Source organism: Phaenicophaeus curvirostris, chromosome 5 (assembly GCF_032191515.1).
Source record: "Phaenicophaeus curvirostris isolate KB17595 chromosome 5, BPBGC_Pcur_1.0, whole genome shotgun sequence".
In the NCBI taxonomy this organism is placed as follows: domain Eukaryota; kingdom Metazoa; phylum Chordata; class Aves; order Cuculiformes; family Cuculidae; genus Phaenicophaeus; species Phaenicophaeus curvirostris.
Window position 1 is genome coordinate 1,719,476 of NC_091396.1, and position 24,303 is coordinate 1,743,778.

General features: G+C 53.2%; 1 protein-coding gene across 3 annotated transcripts in view; it reads right to left on the reverse strand.

Annotated features, from left to right (window-relative positions):
- DAGLA (diacylglycerol lipase alpha) overlaps nucleotides 1-21,402 on the reverse strand; it is a 54,532-nt gene extending 33,130 nt beyond the window's left edge. Inside the window, exons 1-5 of one of the 3 annotated variants that reach the window (XM_069857219.1) lie at nucleotides 20,852-21,401; nucleotides 18,259-18,398; nucleotides 5,102-5,240; nucleotides 3,475-3,686; nucleotides 153-254 (exon numbers count right to left, since the gene is read on the reverse strand). In XM_069857219.1, coding sequence (XP_069713320.1) covers nucleotides 153-254; nucleotides 3,475-3,686; nucleotides 5,102-5,196 — 409 coding nt within the window. In that variant the 5' untranslated portion in view covers nucleotides 5,197-5,240; nucleotides 18,259-18,398; nucleotides 20,852-21,401. Of the gene's footprint in view, nucleotides 1-152; nucleotides 255-3,474; nucleotides 3,687-5,101; nucleotides 5,241-9,060; nucleotides 9,171-18,258; nucleotides 18,399-20,851 lie in introns of those variants that run through there. The other 2 variants (XM_069857221.1, XM_069857220.1) reach the window with 2 other exon arrangements.
- Between the last annotated feature and the right edge of the window lie 2,901 nt (nucleotides 21,403-24,303).

A 24,303-nucleotide genomic window follows, 5' to 3' on the forward strand; every position in this document is an offset into this window, starting at 1 on the left:
AATAACGTCTCAGAGAAAACAAGAACCGCATTTAGAGCTCCGATCCGCTTCCAACAGTCAATCCCCACGTGCAGGACTGAATTAGCTCTCCAAGGGGAGAGGATGTGTGCGCGTGCACCGCAACGACCACCGACCGCACGCTAAATACGTACCCAGAGTGACGCTCTTCGCCGTGATATCATTGCAGGAGCTGTAATACTGCGTTAGCCACACGATGCCCACGATCGCGTACACAAACTCGATCACCAGGATAGCTGCAACACAAGGGAAACGATGGATAGCGGCAGCACCTCCGTAAGAATTAGAATCATAGAATCATAGAATCACCAGGTTGGAAGAGACCCACCGGATCATCGAGTCCAACCATCCCCATCAATCACTAACCCATGTCCCTCAGCACCTCGTCCACCCGGCCCTTAAACCCCTCCAGGGAAGGGGACTCAACCCCCTCCCTGGGCAGCCTCGGACACTGCCCAATTACTCTTTCCAGGAAATATTTCTTCCTGCTGTCCAGCCTGACCCTCCCCTGGTGGAGCTTGAGGCCATTCCCTCTCGTCCTGTCCCCTGTCCCTTGGGAGAAGAGCCCAGCTCCCTCCTCTCCACAACCTCCTCTCAGGGAGTTGCAGAGAGCAATGAGGTCTCCCCTCAGCCTCCTCTTCTCCAGGCTGAACCCCCCCAGCTCTCTCAGCCGCTCCTCTTCTTCTCCAGCCCCTTCCCCAGCTCCGTTCTCTTCTCTGCACTCGCTCCAGAGCCTCAACATCCTTCTGGTGGGGAGGGGCCCAGCACTGACCCCAGGATTCGAGGAGCGCTCTCCCCAGGGCCGAGGCCAGAAGGAGAAGAACCTCCCTGGCCCTGCTGGCCACGCCGGGTCTGATCCAAGCCCAGATGCCCTTGGCCTTCTTGGCCCCCTGGGCCCCTGCTGGCTCCTGTTCAACCAACCCCCCCAGGTCCTTCTCCTCCAGGCACTTTCCAGCCAGCCTTCTCCTAGGCTGGAGCTGCTCAGGGTTGTTGTGCCCCAAGTGACTGCAGAAATTTCCTGTAGAAATGACTGTAGGACTGGGCCCTGGTGCTTTGGAAGGCGATAGTCAAGAAAACAAATCAAAATGTGATGCATCCTTAGCTCTAATTACTCCTAAATGACACAGAGCTGTGAGTGCCCTTGGCTGGGTGAGAGGTGTGAATCAACCAGCCGTACCTTCCACCCACAACAGCGGAAAGACTCCCGTAGGTAACAGTTCCTGGGGCTTAACCACCTTGACCCGAGTCAAAACCACAAAATAAATAGTAGCACGTAGCCAGGATTAATCCTGCTTCTGCTCTTTAGAGTCCTTCCAGTAAGGACACGGTCCTTGAGGAGCCTTTTGCTGGCTTCTCAGTTTTGTGTGAAACAGGAACAAGAAACTAGGGACCAACAGTGGCTCCCTGACAGAAAAGAGATAGGAAAAACTGCTCTGAGGTGCTCATCCTCACATCTTCTGTACATATTACAATCCCAAAGGACTGGTAGGACAAGTAAGGTGAGGTAAGAACAGGTATGGAGAGGATTAACAGCTTCTTGTGAGCCTTTGGTGGTGCAGAGTGAAACCTCATTGAGACCTCATTGCTCTCTCCAACTCCCTGAGAGGAGGTTGTGGAGAGGAGGGAGCTGGGCTCTTCTCCCAAGGGACAGGGGACAGGACAAGAGGGAATGGCCTCAAGCTCCACCAGGGGAGGCTCAGGCTGGACAGCAGGAAAAAACTTTTCATGGAAAGGGTGATTGGGCAGTGTCCGAGGCTGCCCAGGGAGGGGGTTGAGTCCCCTTCCCTGGAGGGGTTTAAGGGCCGGGTGGACGAGGTGCTGAGGGACACGGGTTAGTGATTGATGGGAATGGTTGGACTCGATGATCCGGTGGGTCTCTTCCAACCTGGTGATTCTATGAAACCTCACTCCAGCCTAGCCAACCCTAACCATCCACTCTCCTTATCTATGTGTTAGCGCAGAATCCTTCATGGCTTGCTACAAACTCATTATTCTGGGCAGACCAGTTCCAAGGGTGAGGAACCAGGGTTGGACCTGGCTCTGCTTCCCTTGACTTCTCTCCTCTTTGGGATTACCGGCTGCAGGACAGGAGCGGTAGCAGCGCGGCTGAGATTTTCCTGGCTTTGTATTGGAGCTCATTCCCTAGATTCAGATGAGCTGAACTGCAAGTGCTTAAAAAGGGATGGTCACATGGACCTTGCCCACGCGATGGTCACGCTCTTGTTTCTATCAGCAGAACTCATGAAGAGCAAAAAGTCCCATGAAACGAGGACGCACGAGACCCACGATGCAGGATAAATACAGCTCCCGAACACAAATATCAGTTTAAAGCAGGCAAGGAAGAAAAGGGGATAATTCTTTGGTAGGAAAACGGCTCTTTGGATTCTTCCTACCTCCCTTGCCCCGTTTAGTCTGGTTTTAACACTGTGTTCCTCAAACTGTCAGGCTCTACGTGCTTCCCCAGGGAGACTGCGGTGTGTCTGGGAAACCGGAGAGAGGGATTTGTTTGCTATTCACGTTAATCATTTGCACTTAGCGCTCAAAGGTGGAAGCGTCTCCCAGACGGAGCTTTTGGAGCAAGGTTACCCATATTTTTGCAAATGAAAGCGATCCAGCAAACCCAGAGATGCAAAAACATGAGATGCTTTGTATGGAACGGGCTCAACTCGGCATCTCCAGAAGATTTTTCTCTTAAATCTCCACCCAGCACAGAAAAATCTGAGTTTGTCCTTGGAAGACAGCAAAACAAAGGAGGAAAGATAAGCTAAAAGGGAAGCCCTCAACGAGAAATCAAGGCAAAAAGCTTTCTTCTGATCTAATTCTTGGTGGGTAAGACAGGAAACGTGTTTTGGAAGGAAACGGGGACGCTAAGAGAGGGGATGCAGCCAGTGAGCAGGTGGGAAGCTGATTTATCTCCCGGTGCCTGGAGGTGGAGTGTCGAAGTGCAGGATGGCGAGAAGCATCACGTGGGAACCAAGAGGTCCAGCGTGTGTCTCAAGGCAGGTGGGTGGAGATTGAAGCGTCTGGATGACAGACAAGGACACGCACACGCCTCGGGGTCAGAATGACCACGATTGACATAGATATTCTTGGATCAGAGGGAAACGTGGGGGAAAAAAAGGTGGGGGAGAGGTGTGGATGCATCTCGCCGCGGCAGATCTGTGTCGCGAGACAGAAGGGGAGCGTATTTTTTTTAGAGGAAAAGGATGTACCTGCATGGCAATGAGGGAAAGGTTTGCTAGAAAGATATTTGGGGCATCTCCTAAGAGCCTCACAGCACTGCCAGGGCGCGGTACGTGTGAGGGATTCGGATGCATCTCACATACAAGGGGCCATCTGGATGCCTTTCAGAAGCTGGGTGGTTGTCAGGGTGTGGGGAGAGAGAAGTCTTCTGCGCTTAGCAGATGGCAGTGTGGAGGCTGAGTCATTAGGAGGCCTCAGGCCGCTGCCTCTTACCCAGTCGGACATAGAGCACATACTGCATGGAGTCCCGGGGCTCGGTGTAGAGGATGCTGCCTCGCATGCTGAGCCAGATGATTGCCACCTCGGCGATCATGCAGCTGAGCAGGATGCCCAGGTAGCCTCTGCCGTGGTCCACCAGGTTCAGCGAGCAGGTCTCGTCGGGGTTGTACACCAGCCCAAAGAGCACCACGGAGAGGATCACGAACCTGCCGAGTCACAAAGCGGCTTGTTAGCAGCAGGAAAGCCCACGCCTGCTCTCCTCACAAAGCTACCAAGGATCCTCTGCACCATAGTGCAGAATCGTTCGGGTTGGAAGGGACCTCGAAGATAGAATCGTGGAATCACCAGGTTGGAAGAGACCCACCGGGTCATCGAGTCCAACCATTCCCAGCAATCACTAACCCATGTCCCTCAGCACCTCGGCCACCCGGCCCTTAAACCCCTCCAGGGAAGGGGACTCAACCCCCTCCCTGGGCAGCCTCGGACACTGCCCAATCACCCTTTCCACGAAATATTTTTTCCTGCTGTCCAACCTGAGCCTCCCCTGGTGGAGCTTGAGGCCATTCCCTCTCGTCCTGTCCCCTGTCCCTTGGGAGAAGAGCCCAGCTCCCTCCTCTCCACAACCTCCTCTCAGGGAGTTGCAGAGAGCAATGAGGTCTCCCCTCAGCCTCCTCTTCTCCAGGCTGAACCCCCCCAGCTCTCTCAGCCGCTCCTCTTCTTCTCCAGCCCCTTCCCCAGCTCCGTTCTCTTCTCTGCACTCGCTCCAGAGCCTCAACATCCTTCTTGTGGGGAGGGGCCCACAACTGAACACAGGATTCAAGAAGCAGTCTCAGGGACACCTCCCACTAGATCAAGTTGCCCAAGGTCCATCCAACCTGGCCTTGAACCCCTCCCGGGATGGGGCAGCCACAACCTCCCTGGGCAACCTCTGCCAGGGCCTCCCCACTCTCATCGTGAAGAAATTCCTCCTTATGTCCAGTCTAAATCTGCCCCTCTCTAGTTTATAACCCATTTCCCTTTGTCCTATTGCCATAAGACTTTGTAAAAAGTCCCTCCCAGCTTTCTTGGAGCCCCTTCAGGTACTGGAACTGTGTCCCACAGCTACTTAGCATTAACATTGAATTTGGGCTGGAAATCTCCTCCTTACAAACTATCCAGAGGTCCTCCTGGCCAGGTGAGAACAATATGATGATCTATGGCGTGTTATCCCATGGGATCTGCTGCTCCAACTGTTTCTCCTGTACAGATACACAGCCCCAAAGTCCAGTGGACATCCTTGAGGAGCACAGGAGGATGCAGGGAGCTCTGCTCGGGCTCCTTCTTTGGAACTGCAACTAAGAGTTTATTCAAAGAACCAGGAGCAGGAATTAGAACCATAGGATGGTTTGGGTTGGAAGGGACCTTAAAGATCATTCAGTTCCAACCCCCTGGCCATGGGTGGGGACATTGGTGTCTGTTAGAAGAAGCAGTAGCACAAGGACATTGACGTCTGTCAGAAATGCCCCAAACAAGCCTTCCAGCCGCACGTACGAGCGCAGGAAGAATTCCAGCTGCAAGGAACGGGAGCAGCAGGAAGAATTGATGGGAGAACTGCAAGCACTGTTCTCCCTTCCCCACTTACCAGGTGGTATGCAGGAGGAAGAGGAAGACCGCAGGTAAAACCAGGTCATCGCTGCCTACAGACCAGCGACGGCGGAACACGACAATCCCTGGCATGGCTAGTGGGTCTGAGGCAGTTCAGCAGGCACGATGTTCACCTCCTGGAAAAGAACAGAAGCAAAGATGCTGCTGACCCTCTCTCCAAGCCCTCCAAGAGAGCTCCACGCAAGGACTTCACCGCAGAGCTCTCGGAAGCTGGCAGAGCTTCTTCCTTCCAGCACCAGGGGGCACGGCGCGCTCGAGAAGAAGCAGGGATGCCCAGTTTAAAGAGTGGGAAGTACTGGGTGTTGCAGGTGTGGAACTCGCTGAAGGTAATCGCCACTCACCCAGCTCCACTTCACAAGATTATTTAGAATCCTGTTAGGGCTGCGTGGTGGTAAGCGGGCACCGCGGGGATGATCTGGACAGGTTCCACTGGTCCTATCACCGTGTTCTTCACCTGCTGCCTGGCTCTTGCCTTGTTGTCCAACACTTCCCTCCCCTCCCTCGGCTCAGCAAGCCAAAATACCCATTAGCAGTTAGCAGGAGCAGCTGAGAAAGCTATCGACTGGCTCCAACAGCATTTAGAGCTGAGGGAACACGCTCCGAGGAGAGCTCTCCCTCCACCATCACTCCCACAGAAGCTCCACATCTCCTATGTGCTCACGCTGGCCCTGCCAGGCACCAACACTTAAAAGGTCGAAGATTGAGGAGCTGCCTGTTCCTCCTCGCATTTTGTTTGTCTTACTATTTTTAAAGCTTTACAAAGCCTTTATAAAAAGAAACGGCGCTGGTATCCATCACGAGACTCCACGGGGCTGCCCAGACACCTCCTCCCAGCACAGCTCTCCCACACCATTTCAGTTCTGCTCCACGCACTCCAGTCTAAGTCCACCAGAGCCGCTCGGTCCCTCCCTCCTTTCTCCATTTCTTGTGTGACGCACTTCAACTGTGACCCCCAACCACGACTTCTGTTTGGTTTTGCCAACCTATAGAATAACCAGGTTGGAAGAGACCCACCGGATCATTGAGTCCAACCATTCCTAAACCATTCCTATGGTTTCTGAGATCATGTCTTTGTGCTCTGCCTGCAGTCAGCGGTCATGTCCTGACTGCATTGCTCATTCCTGTCCCTCTCTTCCTACCTGCACCCGCTGTGCTACCACAGCCTGGAGGACACCTCATGTTGGCCTGTTTCCTGGAGCCCCTTTCAGTCCTGGAAGCTGCTCTAAGGCCTCCTCGCAGCCTTCTCTTCTCCAGGCTCAACAACCCCAACTCTCTCCTCGCACAGGAGGTTCTCCAGCCCTCGGATCATCTCCGTGGCCTCCTCTGCACTCGCTCCAGCAGCTCCGTGTCCTCCCTGTGCTGAGGATCCAGAACTGGACTCGGGGCTCCAGGTGGGTCTCCCCGAGCGGAGCAGAGGGGCAGGATCCCCTCCCTCCCTGCTGCTCCCACCGCTCTGGATGCAGCCCAGGACTCGGTTGGTTTCTGGGCTTGAGCTTCTCCACCCCCAGCACCCCAAGCCCTTCTCCTCAGGGCTCCTCCCAATCCACTCTCCACCCAGCCTGGAGTTGTGCTTGGGATCACCCTGACCCAGCTGCAGGACCTTGCCCTTGGCCCTGTTGCACTTCATGAGGTTTATGTGGATCCACCTCTCCAGGTCCCTCTGGATGGCATCCCCCATCCATCTGGACAGCATCCCTTCCTTTCCCTGTCCCTTTCATGCGACATGATCACATTGAAACTAAATTTGAACCTTCAAAGCAACCCCCGTGTTGGTTTTGTGACATATCACAGACTACATCCCAACTGCAGAAGCTGCTGTGGCCACCGGTCAGGCACGGTTAACCCATCTCTCTCATCTATTGTGCTGAACATCTCGAAGCAGAGGAGTCTCCCCTCCTGTACCGACACCCCTGGCCATCAGACTGGACCTTCCTACCCATTCTACTTGCCACATATTGAAAACCTACACAAAGGTCTCTGGGAGCTTCCATACAGCCTGAGACACTTGCAGTGGTTCGTCACTTGGGTGAAGGAAACGCTCTATATTCCACAAACAAAATAAGTGTGGAATTCCACCACCATTTGGATTCACACTGCCTAAGCCCATCAGAATCGGAGCACTCAGTACGCAGCAGCTCTGCCTTCAAACTGCTCACTCCTCTGGTCATCTGGTGACTTCTCCTCAACCTACCTCCTCCTGCATTGGCCAGAAGGAGCAGTTATATCCCAAACATTACTAATTTTGCTCAGTATACATGGATTCCCTTTCCAGCAGGGTCACCTGCCACTCCTTCCAGTCAAGCTCCGACCTCAGTTCCCAGCGTCCCCTGGCTGCATCCCACCAAGACACCTTCCACAACTCTTCCACCTCTCCAGACACAAGCAGTTAAGCTCTACCTGCCCTCACTGCTGGTCTGAGGAGCATGGAATCAGCAAGAACCATAAAATAATCAGGTTGGAAGAGACCCACCGGATGACCAAGTCCAACCATCCCCATCAATCACTAACCCATGTCCCTCAGCACCTCGGCCACCCGGCCCTTAAAACCCCTCCAGGGAAGGGGACTCAACCCCCTCCCTGGGCACCCTCGGACGGGGACCAATCACCCTTTCTGCAAAGAATTTTTTCCTGCTGTCCATCCTGACCCTCCCCTGGTGGAGCTTGAGGCCACTCCCTCTCGTCCTGCCCCCTGTCCCTTGGCAGAAGAGCCCAGCTCCCTCCTCTCCACAACCTCCTCTCAGGGAGTTGCAGAGAGCAAGGAGGTCTCCCCTCAGCCTCCTCTTCTCCAGGCTGAACCCCCCCAGCTCTCTCAGCCGCTCCTCTTCTTCTCCAGCCCCTTCCCCAGCTCCGTTCTCTTCTCTGCACTCGCTCCAGAGCCTCAACATCCTCCTTGTGGGGAGGGGCCCAGCACTGACCCCAGGATTCGAGGAGTGGTCTCACCAGCGCCAAGTACACTCGGCAGCAAACATGGACCGTGAACTCCTTATCCGACAGACAGGGATGGAGCAAAGCAGCTCGTCACTCCCTGTCACACATGAGAACATTCACTGTGGGACTATCACTCCAAGTTGTAGGCTTTCCAGGCTCCTGGACCATCACTGGAAGAGTCCCAATTGATTTTCAATCTGGGGCCTCACCCTTAATTTGGAATGAATCATAGAATAGTTTGGGTTGGAAGGGACCTTAAAGATCACCTAGTTCCAAACCACCTGCCATGGACAGGGACACATCTCAGGGTCTCCAAGCCCCATCCAACCTGCCCTTGAACACCTCCAGGGATGGGGTAGCCACAGCTTCCCTGGGCAGCCTGTGCCAGTGCCTCACCACTCTCATCATGAAGAAATTCCTCCTTATGTCCAGTCTAAACCTGCCCCTTCCCGTTTATCCCCATTCCCCCTCATCCTATCACCACAATCCTTCATAAGCAGCCCCTCCCCAGCTTTCTTGGAGCCCCTTCAGGTACTGGGAGGTTGCTCTAAGGTCTCCTCAGAGCCCTCTCTTCTCCAGGTTGAACAACCCCAACTCTCTTAGCCTGACCTCGCATGGGAGGTGCTCCAGCCCTGCAGAAGAAGGGAGATGATGGGAGGCCGGAGACTGGAAAGCCCACAAGAATTAAAAAGCAAAGCCCTCTGCATGAGGACTCTCTGCCTTCATCCCACGGGAGATCCCAGCAGCTGCATTTTAAGACGATGAAGAAATGATCTTGGGAAGAAGAGTGGAAGCTCAGAGCGCAAACAGCCCTGAGACCACCGACTCCAGCTTTACAACAGCAAAACCCCCTTAACGCTGCTGCACTAAAACCCGACGCCCAGCACGTGAAGCCCCAAGAAGCCAACGCGGAGCTAAGAGGGAAGCTCACGCAAGCACAAGCGTTGCGTGCAACCAGCCCAGAGCCCTCGACCCTCACAGAAAGGTCCGTGGAAGCAGAAATCTTACATGGCACGCGGTCCGGCTCCTGCATGTTCTTCTCTCCCGGGAGGGTCTCTCGGGAAGGGAGCATCTCCCCGGAGAGAGGCATCACCCGTGAAGGAGGAAAGAGCCAACTCTTCTCGCAGCCATTGAAACACCCACCAGGCAAAGAGAAGGAGGGCACGGTGACCACCCTCCGACAGAGCCGAGCGGCATCTTCCGAGCGCCTCCCTCCCTTCGAGAACAGCCACCTCATTTATTCATCGCCGCAAGCCATGGGGTCGCGAGCCCCCGCTTCCCACCCCTCCCGGCACCCTCTGGAAGGAAGTGACATCACCCCCATTCTGAGGAGCTGGTGTGTGAATTGTGGGAAGGAGCGAGAGCGGGCGATGCTGTCAGAGACGCCGAGCCAGGAGACGGGGGGGAAAGACCTCCGGCGGCGAGCGAGGCACCACAAACCTCCTCCCTGGCGCTGCCAAGAAGCTGGGAGGAGCGGGAACGCCGCCGCGCGTCCCCCGGTTACGCACGGGAAGGCCCCTGGGCTGGAGGAGACGGCATCGAGCAGCATCGCTGAGAAAAGGCTGAGGGCCACCAGCTTCTCCTCTGGCACGAACTGAATGGGTGGGAGTTGGATGGGACAACAAAAGGGGCACAGAAGAAGGGGCCACCCTGGGGACACAGAAAGGAGAGCCTGTTCCCAACCAGCAGCCTCTTCCCAGGCCTTTTCAGCCCGTTAATTCCTTGTGACAGGATGTGGGGGAAGGGGAGAATTAGCTGTCTGGAGGGGAAGGCTTAGAGAAAAAGAGCAAGGGAGAAAAACGCTCCAGCGAGACAACGTTGCAGCTAAACCGAGGAGATTTAGCTTAATCCAACATCCCATCAGAGCTGACATCACCCTTGGAAGAAGTTATACGCGTAAATACGAGCTGAACGCAGCCATGGGGGAAGCCATGGGGTTGTTCAGCCTGGAGGAGATGAGGAGGCTGAGGGGAGACCTCATTGCCCTCTCCAACTCCCTGAGAGGAGGTTGTGGAGAGGAGGGAGCTGGGCTCTTCTCCCAAGGGACAGGGGACAGGACGAGAGGGAATGGCCTCAAGCTCCACCAGGGGAGGGTCAGGCTGGACAGCAGGAAGAAATTCTTCATGGAAAGGGTGATTGGGCAGTGTCCGAGGCTGCCCAGGGAGGGGGTTGAGTCCCCTTCCCTGGAGGGGTTTAAGGGACGGGTGGACGAGGTGCTGAGGGACATGGGTTAGTGATTGATGGGAATGGTTGGACTCGATGATCCGGTGGGTCTCTTCCAACCTGGTGATTCTATGAAAGGGGCTGTGCGTCCATCTGGTACCTCAGGAGACCACCCACCCCATGCCACCACCCCAGGAAAGAATCGGCTTCTCCCCAGCACCCAAACCCTCAGCAGGATTCGCTGCAGGCTCACAGCATCGTGCCGACACCCAGGACACATCTGCACCCTCCCAGCTCAACACAAACCCTCCCCGAAACTCCTGATCATGGGATCCAGCTTCCAGACCCGCCCAGCATCCACCTCCATCACCCAAAACCTCCTGGTCCTCCCTCAACCTCCTGCCGTTCAGACCACCACTTGCTATTCCTGTTAAGCAGAAAATTAGGGGAAATCTGATCTCCACCACATGCAAATCAAATCCTCCAGTGCCCATGATGCTTCTCACTCTGACAGCCCATTCATGATGCCTGTGTGCACGGGAGGAAGCCCTGCCGGCCCAACACAGTCATCACCCTATTTCAACAAATGGTTTGGGTTGAAAGGGACCTTAAAGGTCATTAATGACCTGCCTGGAACTTCTCACAGTGCAGGTATCACAAAGCAATCCCATCTCGCCCGCGTTTCCTATCTATCAGCACCCTCTTTCAGCTCATCTCCTCAAGTTCTGCCTCAACTCCAGAGTCCTACAGTGTGATCCACCTCAAAATAATAACTGCCCAGCAACCACATCTTCATCTTCACCACTCGGGGCTACAGAAGCCCAGAAGAAAGGGGATTTCATAGAATCATAAAATGGGTTGGGTTGGAAGGGACATCAAAGCCCATCCAGTACCACCCCCAGGGACACCTCCCACAGGATCAGGGGCTCCAAGCCCCATCCAACCTGGCCTTGAACCCCTCCAGGGATGGGGCAGCCACCCCTGCTCTGGGGAACCTGGGCCAGGGCCTCCCCACCCTCACAGGAGAACATTTCTCCCCAAGATCTCATCTCCATCTCCCCTCCTTCAGGTCTTAGAGCTGGAGCTGGTTGCAGGAGTCACTAGAGGACAAAGCCCTTTGCTGTTCCACAGAGATCCAGCACTGTGCACTGGCCGGATGATGCTCCTGTACTGGATGAAATGCCACCACGTTCCCATGGAACATCCCAGCCCCGACCCGCTGAGAAGTCATCGCCCAGGACTGCCAGCTCACACAGATCCTCTACAAGAGCTGCTGAGGGGAATCCATCTGGAAAACTGAAACAAAAGCAGCTTTGTGCCGCGGCAGCTCAAGCAGCAGCATTTGTCTGGTGACTCTTGGTTCCTCCGCTTCCCTGCACTCTCAGAGGTGCTTACGGGTGCATCAATGACCCTTTTTTTTTATCCCCAGAAAACACCACGAGGTCACTCTGCTTGGACACCTGGAGATGGTTGTCCAGAGGGCACAGCAGCTTGTCTGCAAAGCCCCAAGAGGAGAAGAAGGACGCCTCCAAGATAAGATCTGAGAGTCACTGAGCAGCCCAGGCAGGCAAAGGACAGTGTTTGAGCATCCCAGATTAACTCCATCTGGTTTGGTCCTCTGGAACTGTCCCTCTGGACTCGGCACTTGATGATCCGGTGGGTCTCTTCCAACCCGGTTATTCTATGATTCTCTGCCTCCTCACCATGCTGCACAACCTTCTTCTCCTCCTTCTACTGACAGAACCATGCCCTGTCCCCTGCTGCTCTACCTGTATTTCCTCTTTCTGAAGTTATTTCTTAGACCTACCGAAGCTCTCTGGACTTCTTGCCAAAGCGGTTTTATGCTGAAGTGAACTGAAAAAGCAACAGCATTTTAAGACAACCACGTTTGTCAAATCTGGGCGACCAAAAACGACATTCAGCTCGCTTAACCACACAGCTCCTGTCCCTGAAACATCTGCTGGTTCATCAAATACAACCCCTTCCCCTGAAACAGCACTTGACACGCAGGGTTCCAGCCCCATCAAGTCACCCCTACCTGGACCCAAGACCCCTGCTTTCCTCGTAAGGATGTTCCATATGGGACACAGGCTTTCTACTCCAGGTTGGGTTATGACCCCTCCAGCTGACAGAAACCTCCTGGTCCATTAATCACGGATTTCTATAAGCATTTACTGCGCTTGATTGCTATCATCAATTAGAACTTGGATCATAGGTTCATAGAACCATACAGTGTCCTGAGTCAGAAGGGAGCCACAAGGACCATCGAGTCCAACTCCTGTCCCTGTATAGGAGAAAATCCCCAAATCAAACTTCATCAGTCCTCATCCAGCTATTTATAAGGGCCTTAAACTGAGCTTTTTCCATTTCTGAGCTTGGTTCCTCACAACCTGGGAACTGTTCATAGAATCATGGAACGGTTTGGGTTGGAAGGGAGCTCAAAGCCCTTCCAGTTCCATCCCCTGCCATGGGCAGGGACATCTCCCACGGGATCAGGGGCTCCAAGCCCCATCCAGCCTGGCCTTGGACACCTCCAGGGATGGGGCAGCCCCTACTTATCTTGCACCAGTGCCCCACCACCCTGTTGTCCCCTTGCAGGGAGAAGCAGGGATGTGGTTGCATCCATACAGAATGTCCTGAAGCCAGCTAGGAGGCACAGAAGAACCATTAACAAGAAACAGCAGGAAAAAAAAAAAAGTGGTGGGATGGCTGCAAAAACATCCAGACCTTTGAAAAATGCCTTTCCAGGGTGGGAATATCTCAGAGCATCTTATAAAAAGGAGGAATATCTCCTCTGTTCAACACACCACATGGAACAGGAGCTCATAAAGCAAGGTGGAGACAAATGACCCAGCCCCAAAGGAAGATGAGAGCTTCCAAGATGCCTTTTAAAAAGCAGCAGGAGATACTCATTGCATGTGATGCCTGCAGGAACCGCACGGAAAGCTCCTTCCCTGGGGAAGGGAGATGGTACAGCAGCTGCCAGAAGGTTGTGAGGAGTCTTCTTCCGTGACTGAATATGATTAAGAGAACAGATCTGTACTTTAAATAATATAAAGTAAGATCTACGAGTGGTATTTATAGAATCATAGAATGGTTTGGGTTGGAAGGGACCTCAAAGGCCATCCAGTGCCACCTCCCTGTCATGAGCAGGGACACCTCCCACTGGATCAGGGGCTCCAAGCCCCATCCAACCTGGCCTTGAGCATCTCCATTTACTACCAGGTCACAGCACAGGCAGGGAACAGTGGCAAAAATCAGTGGGGTCTTTAATTCCAGAATACCAATTTCACTCCATCTTTTAAGATTCTCCTTTGTAGCTTCCCATTTTTCAAGCAGAAGGAGATAAAACGAGTCCGTGCCAGAGCCAAGAGACTGAACCACCAGGTCTGAGAAAGGAAAGGTTCAAAGCCTCTTGTGGCTTGGCACATTTCGGATGCGTCTCCCCGAGGAGAAGGGCTCGGCCCCACAATCGTCTCACTACAAGGTCATCGTTACAGAACTAATGGGATAAGGTTGGCTCTGGAGCTGCAACGCTGCCCACTGACACAAATACCCAAAATACATCTTGGAGTAGAAACCGACCTTCAAAACCCAGGGGATGAGAAGATACCTGTACGCCCCACCAGCTAAAATCCTAAAGGGTGGAATACACAGAATCATAGAATCACTGGGTTGGAAGAGACCCACTGGATCATCGAGTCCAACCATTCCCATCAATCACTAACCCATGTCCCTCAGCACCTCGGCCACCCGGCCCTTAAACCCCTCCAGGGAAGGGGACTCAACCCCCTCCCTGGGCAGCCTCGGACACTGCCCAATCACCCTTTCTGGGAAATGTTTTTTCCTGCTGTCCAGCCTGACCCTCCCCTGGTAGAGCTTGAGGCCATTCCCTCTCGTCCTGTCCCCTGTCCCTTGGGAGAAGAGCCCAGCTCCCTCCTCTCCACAACCTCCTCTCAGGGAGTTGCAGAGAGCAATGAGGTCTCCCCTCAGCCTCCTCTTCTCCAGGCTGAACCCCCCCAGCTCTCTCAGCCGCTCCTCTTCTTCTCCAGCCCCTTCCCCAGCTCCGTTCTCTTCTCTGCACTCGCTCCAGAGCCTCAACATCCTTCTGGTGGGGAGGGGCCCAGCACTGACCCCAGGATTCGAGGAGCGCTCTCCCCAGGGCCGAGGCCAGAGGGAGAAGAACCTCCCTGGCCCTGCTGGCCACGCCGGGTCTGATCCAAGCCTTGGTGGAACCCCATCCCGTTGGTCTCAGCCCATGGATCCAGCCTGTTCCGATCCCTTTGGAGCCTCCTGACCCCCCAGCAGATCCAGCTTCCACCCAGCTTAGTGTCATCCGCAAACTCGCTCAGGGTGCACTCGATGCCTTCATCCAGGTCATTGATAAAGACACTGAACGGGGTTGGACCCTGCACGGAGCCCTGGGGACCCCACTTGGAACCAGCCTCCTGTAACTGGCCCCACTTTAACCACAAACCGTTGGAAGCGCAGTGGTGACAGCCTCAAGGATACACTGGTGGGAACAGAAACCTGGCCTCTTGACCCTCAATCAACTTATCCCTCCCTAACATTTCTTCACAAAGCCCCTTTCCCGCAGGCAGCACACTGAGGTATCTCCTACGTGCATGTGCTCCTTGCTTAAATCCATTCCCCTCTGTCCCTTACTCCAAACGCCTCTCACCTTGCGTGAAAAAATAGCTCTCACGAGTCCAAAAAACCTTCAAACGCAGACAGCATCTCCTCCCTGGTGCCTTCTTGAACCTTGCAGCCTTACAATTTATGCCCTCGAATTTCAAAAGCCTCTCATCGGTTTTTCTTAAACGCTTCCTCTTCTCTCATGAGAAAAAAAATCCCTTAGCTCTAAATCCTTACTCCTAACGCAGAAGACTGAGAATCACACTCGCTGTTCACTCCAAACTGGTCGTCTTCCCGTAGAACAATGCCCGACACGCTACAAAGGGTCCAATGCTGACGAGCAACGGCTCCTCACCAGGGAGAGCAAGAATACGGTGAAAGGGAAGGGCTTGGAGCTGAAAGAGGGGAGATGGAGATGAGATCTTGGGGAGAAATGTTCTCCTGGGAGGGTGGAAAGGTTGCCCAGAGCAGGGGTGGCTGCCCCATCCCTGGAGGGGTTGAAGGCCAGGTTGGATGGGGCTTGGAGCCCCTGATCCAGCGGGAGGTGTCCCTGCCCATGGCAGGAGGTGGGACTGGATGGGCTTTGATCCTCCCACTGGATCAGGGGCTCCAAGTCCCATCCAACCTGGCCTTGAACCCCTCCAGGGATGGGGCAGCTACCACTGCTCTGGGCAACCTGGGCTTCCCCATCCTCACAGGAAAACATTTCTCCCCAAGATCTCATCTCCATCTCCCCTCTTGCAGCTCCAAACCCTTCCCCTCATCCTGTCCCTGCCCTCCCTGATCCAGAGCCCCTCCCCAGCTTTCCTGGAGCCCCTTTCAGCCCTGGAAGCTGCTCTAAGGTCTCCCCACAGCCTTCTCCAGCCTCAACAACCCCAACCTTCTTCTCCAGCCCATGACAGTTCCTCACGTGCTTTTGGAGGCCTGGCCAGTCCCACCCCTGCTGCCTGCTGGAATAAAGCTGTTCTTTGCAAAGCTGAACACGTTTTCTGTACGATTCCCTTTTATTATAGAGAAACAACAACAGTGGTGAGCTCAGCAAAGAAAAACCACCTTGCAAATCTCATTGGTTTTAGCGCAAGAGCACGGAAAGATCCTGAGCAGAGTCAAATGACACCAAACCACGGCCGTGCACGACGTCACAAGCACCAGTTAAAAGGAGGATGAAGGATCCGCTGAATTAAAGGGATGGAAATACAACTCCTCAAAGCATCTGGCCCCGGTTCAGAGCCTGGTTTCGCGGGGATCGCAGTCCTACAAAGCGATGAGACAGGGATTTCCACCAGGAGGATGGTCCCCAAGCCCCTCTGCCATCCCCACATCATCCTTTTTCACCATATTTGAGCTGAGAACCACTGTCCTGTCAGCCCTCAGCACCTTCCATGAGCAAAACACCCATTCCCACTTCATCGGTGCGTTTGCCTGCAAGATGTGTGTGTAAATAAAGGAAAAAAACCCTCAAACTAGCAAGATCTGAAGTCTCCTCTATTTTTTTTTCCAGCTGGGATACCCCACAGGGCAGGATTCATCCGTGGATGAACAAGGAAGAAGTTTGCAGGGATAAACACCTTTGAAAAGCGCTTTCATCTCAGTCCATAAAGTCAGGAATCACCGTGAGACACTCGAATTAAAGGAAGAAAAACGTTGCGAGAGCTGAAAAGAGCCTCACCCTCCAGCACCAAGGTGACCAGCACTTGACCTCAGCAGGAGAACAGTTGAACTCCAAGCTTCATACCTGTCTGGCTCCAGAAAATTCAAAGCCTCGATGACTAAGTGGTCAAGAAATAGAAGTCGACGGAGAAGCTTACCTTAAAATGAGCCACTCCTGAAAAGCTTGGAGTGGGGAAGGAGCACAATCCCAGTCTGCTGACACTAATTTAGTTAAAAACAACACCCAATCGTTGTATCGATGCCGACATATCTGCAACCACCTACATTTTGTGCCAGCGAAGCCCACAATCTGAGCCTTCTAACGACTCCAAGCTCGAGCAAAAATAATGTCCAAGTTGCTAGGGGGAAAAAAATGTATTAAAAAGTGAAACTAATTTTGTATTTTAAATAGAACTTAGTGTTCTACAGGGTAATAAAATCTGGTAATGCGACGAGAGAAGCTTGGATTGAACGGGGCAGGGAAAAAGATGTGGAAAGAGAATATTGGGATGAGTTGAGCTGAGTTTGGAGACGCAGCAAGCACCTCACGATCAAAACCAAAGAGCAGCTGAGCACCTTGAATCTGGCTCGCAGCAGAAGGCAACACACACAGTCTGAGCCAACCCATGCTCACATGAGGTACAACCGTTAATTTTCCCTGGACACGATTATTAGGGATTAAAGTTCTTTCTTTTTATTGTAATATCCCATTCAAAATTTGTTAATTCATGGTTGTAAACCACACAACTATTAATTTGTTCGTAGTTAAACCGATGAGGGCTGGATTAAGTCAGCCAGGGCACAATGAAATTGGGCAACCTCAGTTATGGAACACTTTGGGTTTGGAAGGGACCTCAAAGTCCTTCAGTATGATCCACCTCCAAACAATAATTGCTTAAAACCCAGCAATCGGATCTTCATCTTCACCGCTCAGGGCTACAGGAAGCCCAAAAGAAAGGGGATTTCAGAGAATCACAGAATCACCAGGTTGGAAGAGACCCACCAGATCATTGAGTCCAACCATTCCCATCAATCACTAACCCATGTCCCTCAGCACCTCGGCCACCCGGCCCTTAAACCCCTCCAGGGAAGGGGACACAACCCCCTCCCTGGGCAGCCTCGGACACTGCCCAATCACCCTTTCTGGGAAATGTTTTTTCCTGCTGTCCAGCCTGACCCTCCCCTGGTGGAGCTTGAGGCCATTCCCTCTCGTCCTGTCCCCTGTCCCTTGGGAGAAGAGCCCAGCTCCCTCCTCTCCACAACCTCCTCTCAGGGAGTTGCAGAGAGCAATGAGGTCTCCCCTCAGCCTCCTCTTCTCCAGGCTGAACCCCCCCAGCTCTCTCAGCCGCTCCTCTTCTTCTCCAGCCCCTTCCCCAGCTCCGTTCTCTTCTCTGGACTCCCTCCAAAGCCTCAACATCCATCTTGTGGTGAGAATCATGGACTGGTTTGGACTGGAAGGGACCTCAAAGCCCATCCAGTTCCAACACCTCCAACTGGATCAGGGGCTCCAAGCCCCATCCAACCTGGCCTTCAACCCCTCCAGGTATGGGACAGCCACCACTGCTCTGGGCAATCCTCACAGGAGAACGTTTCTCCCCAAGATGTCATCTCCATCTCCCCTCCTTCAACTCCAAACCGTTCCCCTCATCCTGTCCCCGCCCTCCCTGATCAAGAGCCCCTCCTCATCTTTCCTGTAGGCAGAGATTAAGGGCTGGATTAAGCCAACAAGTGCACAACGAGGTGGTAGATGGTACTTACAAAAGGCGTGTTTCAGACGTAGCTGAGCGGTGCCGACCCAACAGCCTCATTTCTTTAGGTGAGCTCTTTTGCACTACAATACTGGCAAATTCAATTCTGTTTGGTTTCCTCCACCCTGGAACGCTTATCGGACCAGCCACCTTCAAATAAAAGGAGAAAAAAATATCAGGAGGAGCATATTTCGAGGTGAAAAAGAATATATTCAGCATTCTATCATTGCTACAGGTACTGTGGAAGTGACTCGCCTTGAAGAAGAAAGAGGACAACGCAAGCTATGCTGAAAAATCAGTGTCTCTCCCATCACAGGCTCCCTAGTTTACGCTAGTGGGCAAACAGTTTTCCCAATAACTTGACTCACAGCTTCAGGAATTCCCTAGAGGATGAGTCACAGAGAGGGAAAGCCACCAGTCACTCTACAGGAGCTGAGCGACCACCGCTGCCAATACGAGAAGAGCGAAAGAAGTGGGAGAACACACGCTCGGTGCCAAACTCGGGAAAGCTGTGCGGTCAACACCGTTCCTTGGCAATCTTTCCCAGCTCCCCTCCCCACAAAACTCGTCGGCGAGGAGAAGCAGCTGAGAGGCAGCCCCGGGATGTGGAGCAAAGAGAATCGCTCTGCAGTGGTTTCTTCCATGAGCAATGGAAGAGCAGCCCTGAGGAGAAGGATTTCATAGAATCATAGAATCACCAGGTTGGAAGAGACCCACCAGATCATCGAGTCCAACCATTCCCATCAATCACTAACCCATGTCCCTCAGCACCTCGGCCACCCGGCCCTTAAACCCCTCCAGGGAAGGGGACTCAACCCCCTCCCTGGGCAGCCTCGGACACTGCCCAATCACCCTTTCTGTGAAAAATTTTTTCCTGCTGTCCAGCCTGAGCCTCCCCTGGTGGAGCTTGAGGCCATTCCCTCTCGTCCTGTCCCCTGTCCCTTGGGAGAAGAGCCCGGCTCCCTCCTCTCCACAACATCCTCTCAGGGAGTTGCAGAGAGCAAGGAGGTCTCCCCTGGGGGAGACCCGGGTGCTGGGGGATGAGAAGGTCAACAGGAGCCAGCAACACATGCTCACAGTCCAGAAACCACCCATGTCCTGGGCTGCATCCAAAGAAACGTGGCCAGCAGGATGAGGGAGGGGATTCTGTCCCTCTGCTCCTGGAGCCCCGCGTCCAGTTCTGGGATCCCCAACATAAGAAGGAGACGGAACTGTTGGAGCGAGTCCAGAGGAGGCCATGGAGATGATCCGAGGGCTGGAGCACCTCCCATCAAAGACCAGGCTGAGAGAGTTGGGGTTGTTCAGACCTTAGAGATGTCTTCTCCAGGCTGAACAGTTAAGTTCTCGCTGCTTTTCCATGTCATTCACCACCAAGGATTGTTTCTTACAACTCACAACAAATACACCATGTCCTAAATGTCTTCCCATCGCATCTCCGTTCCCACAACCAGCCCCGTGAACGCACTTAACCTATTTCATAACCATTTTTAAATAGGTCACTCGAAACTGTGAAGTCCTACAAGTCCACCTCTCCTGCCAGTCCCCTGCAACCCCCAATCTGTCTTCTTGCAACGTTCAGATGAAACCCCCAGCAACCAGCCACCACCCCAGCATCCAGGAGCCCACCTCATTAGACGAGGTGCTCAGGGATCTGGTTTAGTAGCAGACAGGTACGGTTGGACTCAATGACCTCAAAGGTCTTATCCAAGCGATTCTGTGATTCCACAGAGGGAATCATAGAAGACAGAGAAAACATCATGTCTGTATTTCATTGAAAATGCATGTCCACCTCAACCTTCCCACTTTCCAACAGCTTATTCCTCCCAAGACCATCACCCTTGCACCTTACTAAGTAGCATCTCTTCTATTTCTTGCCCCCAGCTCTAGATTCCTTAGAGATTTCACTGAAAATGCATCAGACATCGGGATAAGGCTGCAAGGAGCAGCAGTTATTCTTGCGAGCACATTTAAGAAAACAGAATCACCAGGTTGGAAGAGACCCACCAGATCATCGAGTCCAACCATTCCCATCAATCACTAACCCACGTCCCTCAGCACCTCGTCCACCCGGCCCTTAAACCCCTCCAGGGAACCTCAAGTGATATTTATGGCATCACTTTTAGAAACTCATCTCTACACGGGGATCATTCCCCCTCCTAGGTGTAATTCATCTCTATATGGGGATCGTTCCTCCCCCTTGGTGCAATTCCACCTTCACAGAAGTCAAAAACCCCCTCAAATCCACATTTTCCAACAAGATCACGTGAAGCCCAACAACCTCCTAACATCCAGAGGGCGGCTGCTTTCCCGCGGAGGGCACGGGTCCAAACCACGTGCCCGGATCACAGAGCAGATCCACTTGCACTTGAATGTTTATCCCGGGGCGTTAACGAAGCAAAGATCAAACACCCCGGTAACGAGCCCTCTCTGGCGAAGGGCGATGCGTGTGGCTCAGGCACAAGCAGCATTTTCACCACCCTTCACAGCAGCGATCACCTTCAACGTAGCGTAAACACATCGCTAGGCTAAATTGCTCAACTACTATAGCAGAGAATTGCAAATTTGGGCTTGGAAGCGACCTTGACTGAGATAATATCACTTACATGCATGCACCGAGAGGTCTTAGAGCCCCCAACAACGAAGCGTTGCCACCGTCCGTCAGAGAAACACAGATTCCAGCCGCCCGTAGCCGTATCCCAACGCTCCGCTGCTCTCGATCCGTCACTCCGGGTGCTCACGAGGAAGCTTTGCAGTTTTTAAAGGCAAAGCTTTCAAGGTAAAGCAAAGCAAAATGGCTTTGTATTGACTAACAAGCATTTTTCCAGCTCAAATCAGTGCAGATTAGGCTCTTAAAAAGGTTCTTCCATTGCTCCTCAGCTCAAAGGGGACATTTAAAGCCTGAATTTCCAGCCGCCGCCGTTGCAACTTGGGTTCTGCCCCTCCCATCTCGTGGCTTCCACCTCAGTGCACGAGAACAGCCCTTGAAATCAAACAAACGACCAGGCTGAGTATTCCCAGAAGAAAAAAAAAAAAAGCTTCCCTTATTCCTGCCTGGAGAAGAGAGGCTTCTAAAGAAAGCTGCCGGCTCTGACCCGGCTGCTGCAGAGCCTGCTAATTACAGTGAGAATCCGAAGAAAGCAAGAGCAGGAGGGAAGGAGAGCTTGACTCCAGCTCGCACAAATGACAGCTTGAGCAAACTTTTTCCTCCCTCGGTGGTTGCTGCTATAAATAACCCCCTCCCGGGCTCAGCGCGCCAGGAACCCAATCCCAGCCACCTCGCAGCCCCTCGGAAGCCTGAGCTGCTCTTCACACGCTTGGAGAGCAACCTCCTTCCACTTAGACACACGCACCACCAGCTTCTCTCCTCCAAGGTCCCAGCCCTGCCCGTAACGACACCTTCAAGTGTTCTGAGAGGTCCCGTTCTCGCACACGGATGCTGCTTTCCAAAAGCTCTTCACCCAATCCTTTAGATTTTATGCGTCTTCTCTCTCCTCTTGCAACCCACTCAGTCATTCTCTTACTCTCTTTTCTTTCGCGGTCTCCACGTTCCCCGTGGTTTCCCTTGTGGCTTCTTCCCTTTGCAGCTCTCCCTTTGTTTCTCCGTGTTTGGATGCCCTCAAACCAAGCAGAGCTCCTCCTGCCAGCTGCTGCCAGCTGTTCTCTACCCCCAAAGGCTTATCCGCTAGGAAGCTGGAGATCCCTGAGGAAGAACATGCCTACAAGAGGTGAAGTCACCAACTGCTCAGCGCACGCAGCTCCAACTCCCTCTTGGTTTAGGAAATTAAGTCTCAAATTCAGAGCTGGTTGACATCAACTCCATGCGGTTCCCCCGTTCTTTCCTTCTCCTCGCTTCGCATAAAGATGCTGTAACCACACGTGAAGAGGCACAACGCAACAAACAAGGACACAGGTCCCTCACCTCTACCTACCACCGACTGCCAAGACCAGCAACCGAACCTCTTCCTCGAAACTCAAGCCTAGTCTGCGCTTTCCTAGTGACACAGCAAGATCAAACCCAAATCCCAGGCTGAATCCTGCGAAGCCGAAGCAGCGAGACTCTTCCTGAATTTGAGCTTTGGATGCGTGTCACGGGAGGCAGGAATCCTATTTTCATTTTGCTTATGCAAGCAAGGATGAATCAAGGTTTCTCTGATCTTGTATCATATTTAAACCTCATATATATATATATATATATATAATTCCATAACCCAGAGCTAAAAAGCCCTTCTCTTCAGACAGAGCCTCCATTAGCTACGCTTCTCCACACCAGCACACACATCCCTCCTCCGCAACGCCCACGCGAGCACCTTCTGCACACACACCTGCCGTGTCAGCTGCATGCGGAGCGCAGCGACACAACCCCCCAAGCCCTAGAGGGCTGCGTCTTGCCTGGAGGCTCCAGCACCTGCACCTCAAGCCACCCCTCACCGGCACGACTCTCCCCAAGGAGAACCGGGGATGAGCAGAGAATCTGGGTTCTGGCTCAGTAATCGTTTAATTAGGCCACTCCATTTTAGAAGATCATAGAATCACTAGGTTGGAAAAGACCCACCGGATCATCGAGTCCAACCATTCCCATCAATCACTAACCCATGGCCCTCAGCACCTCGTCCACCCCCTGGTTTTCCAGCTATGAGTCCTGCAAATTCTCTTATCTCTATTTACTCCAACACTTTCCCTGTCCTGGAGCTTAAACAACCTGGAACCCCCTCCAGGGATGGGGCACAGGCATGTGGAGCTGATACACAACCGTGCAAGACCTCAACCTAAGCAAAGTGTTTCTACCCTGTCCCAAGCACTGCCTGGACGTTTTCATGTCATATTTTTAGAATCATGGAACGCTTTGGGCTGGAAGGGACCTCAAAGCCCATCCAGTTCCCACCTCCTGTTGGATCAGGAGCTCCAAGCCCCATCCAACCTGGCCTTGAACCCCTCCAGGGATGGGGCAGCCACCCCTGCTCTGGGCAGCCTGTCCCAGGGCCTCCCCACCCTCCCAGAAAAACACTTCTCCCCAAGATCTCATCTCAATCTCCCCTCTCTCAGCTTAAAACCATTGCTCCTTCATGTTTCTCTCTGTGGGTTCATTGCTACAGACCCTGGAGTTGGAACAGTGAATTCCCACCTCATCTTCTGCTCCCCATGTCCTACAGGCGGCACAGCCACGTCCCTGCCTCCAGCCAGGATCTCCTCCTCCCAGCACGCCCAAGCGTTCACACTCATCTCCTAAATTAGCACACACATCCCCCACCCCCACTTTTTCAAGTGTCTCCATCTCTACCTTTCTGTTCTACCTCACAGCTCCCCCAAAATCCTGCTTGCAGGACGCTTCCCAGATGACTTTCCTTGAGCCTCTAACAGCAACATCACGAACCAAGGAATTTACTGCCCATTCTGTTATTCTGGGGCTGAAAAGAGGCGAGCTGAAGGGGCTACAGGAGCAGCCTGCGGGGATCACTGTGTCCTCCTTCATATAAACACCTGCTCGTGGAGCTGATAGACAACTGTGCAAGACCTCAACCTAAGTGAAGAGTTTCTACCCTGTCCCAAGCGCTGCCTGGACGTTTTCATGTCATATTTTAAGAATTATGGAATGGGTTGGGTTGGAAGGGATCTCAAAGCCCATCTAGTTCCACCCCCAGGGACATCTCCTGCTGGATCAGGAGCTCCAAGCCCCATCCAACCTGGCCTTGAACCCCTCCAGGGATGGGGCAGCCACCACTGCTCTGGGCAACCTGGTCCTCAACCCCCTCAACATGAAGAATTTCTTCTTAATGTCTCATTTACATCTTTCCCCTTCCAATTTAAAGCCATTCCCCTCATCCCATCCCTGCCCTCTGTGATCCAGAGCCCCTCCCCAGCTTTCCTGGAGCCCCTTCCAGTCCTGGAAGCCGCTCTAAGGTCTCCCCCACAGCCTCCTCTTCTCCAGGTTCAACAACCCCAACTCTCAGCCTTTCTCCCTTTTTCCCCATCATTCTCTCCTTGCTTCCACACCCTCCTAGCTTTCTCTCGTTAGCAGCTGCTAGAGAAGCCGCTAAGCCCACGTTGGTAGGAGCTG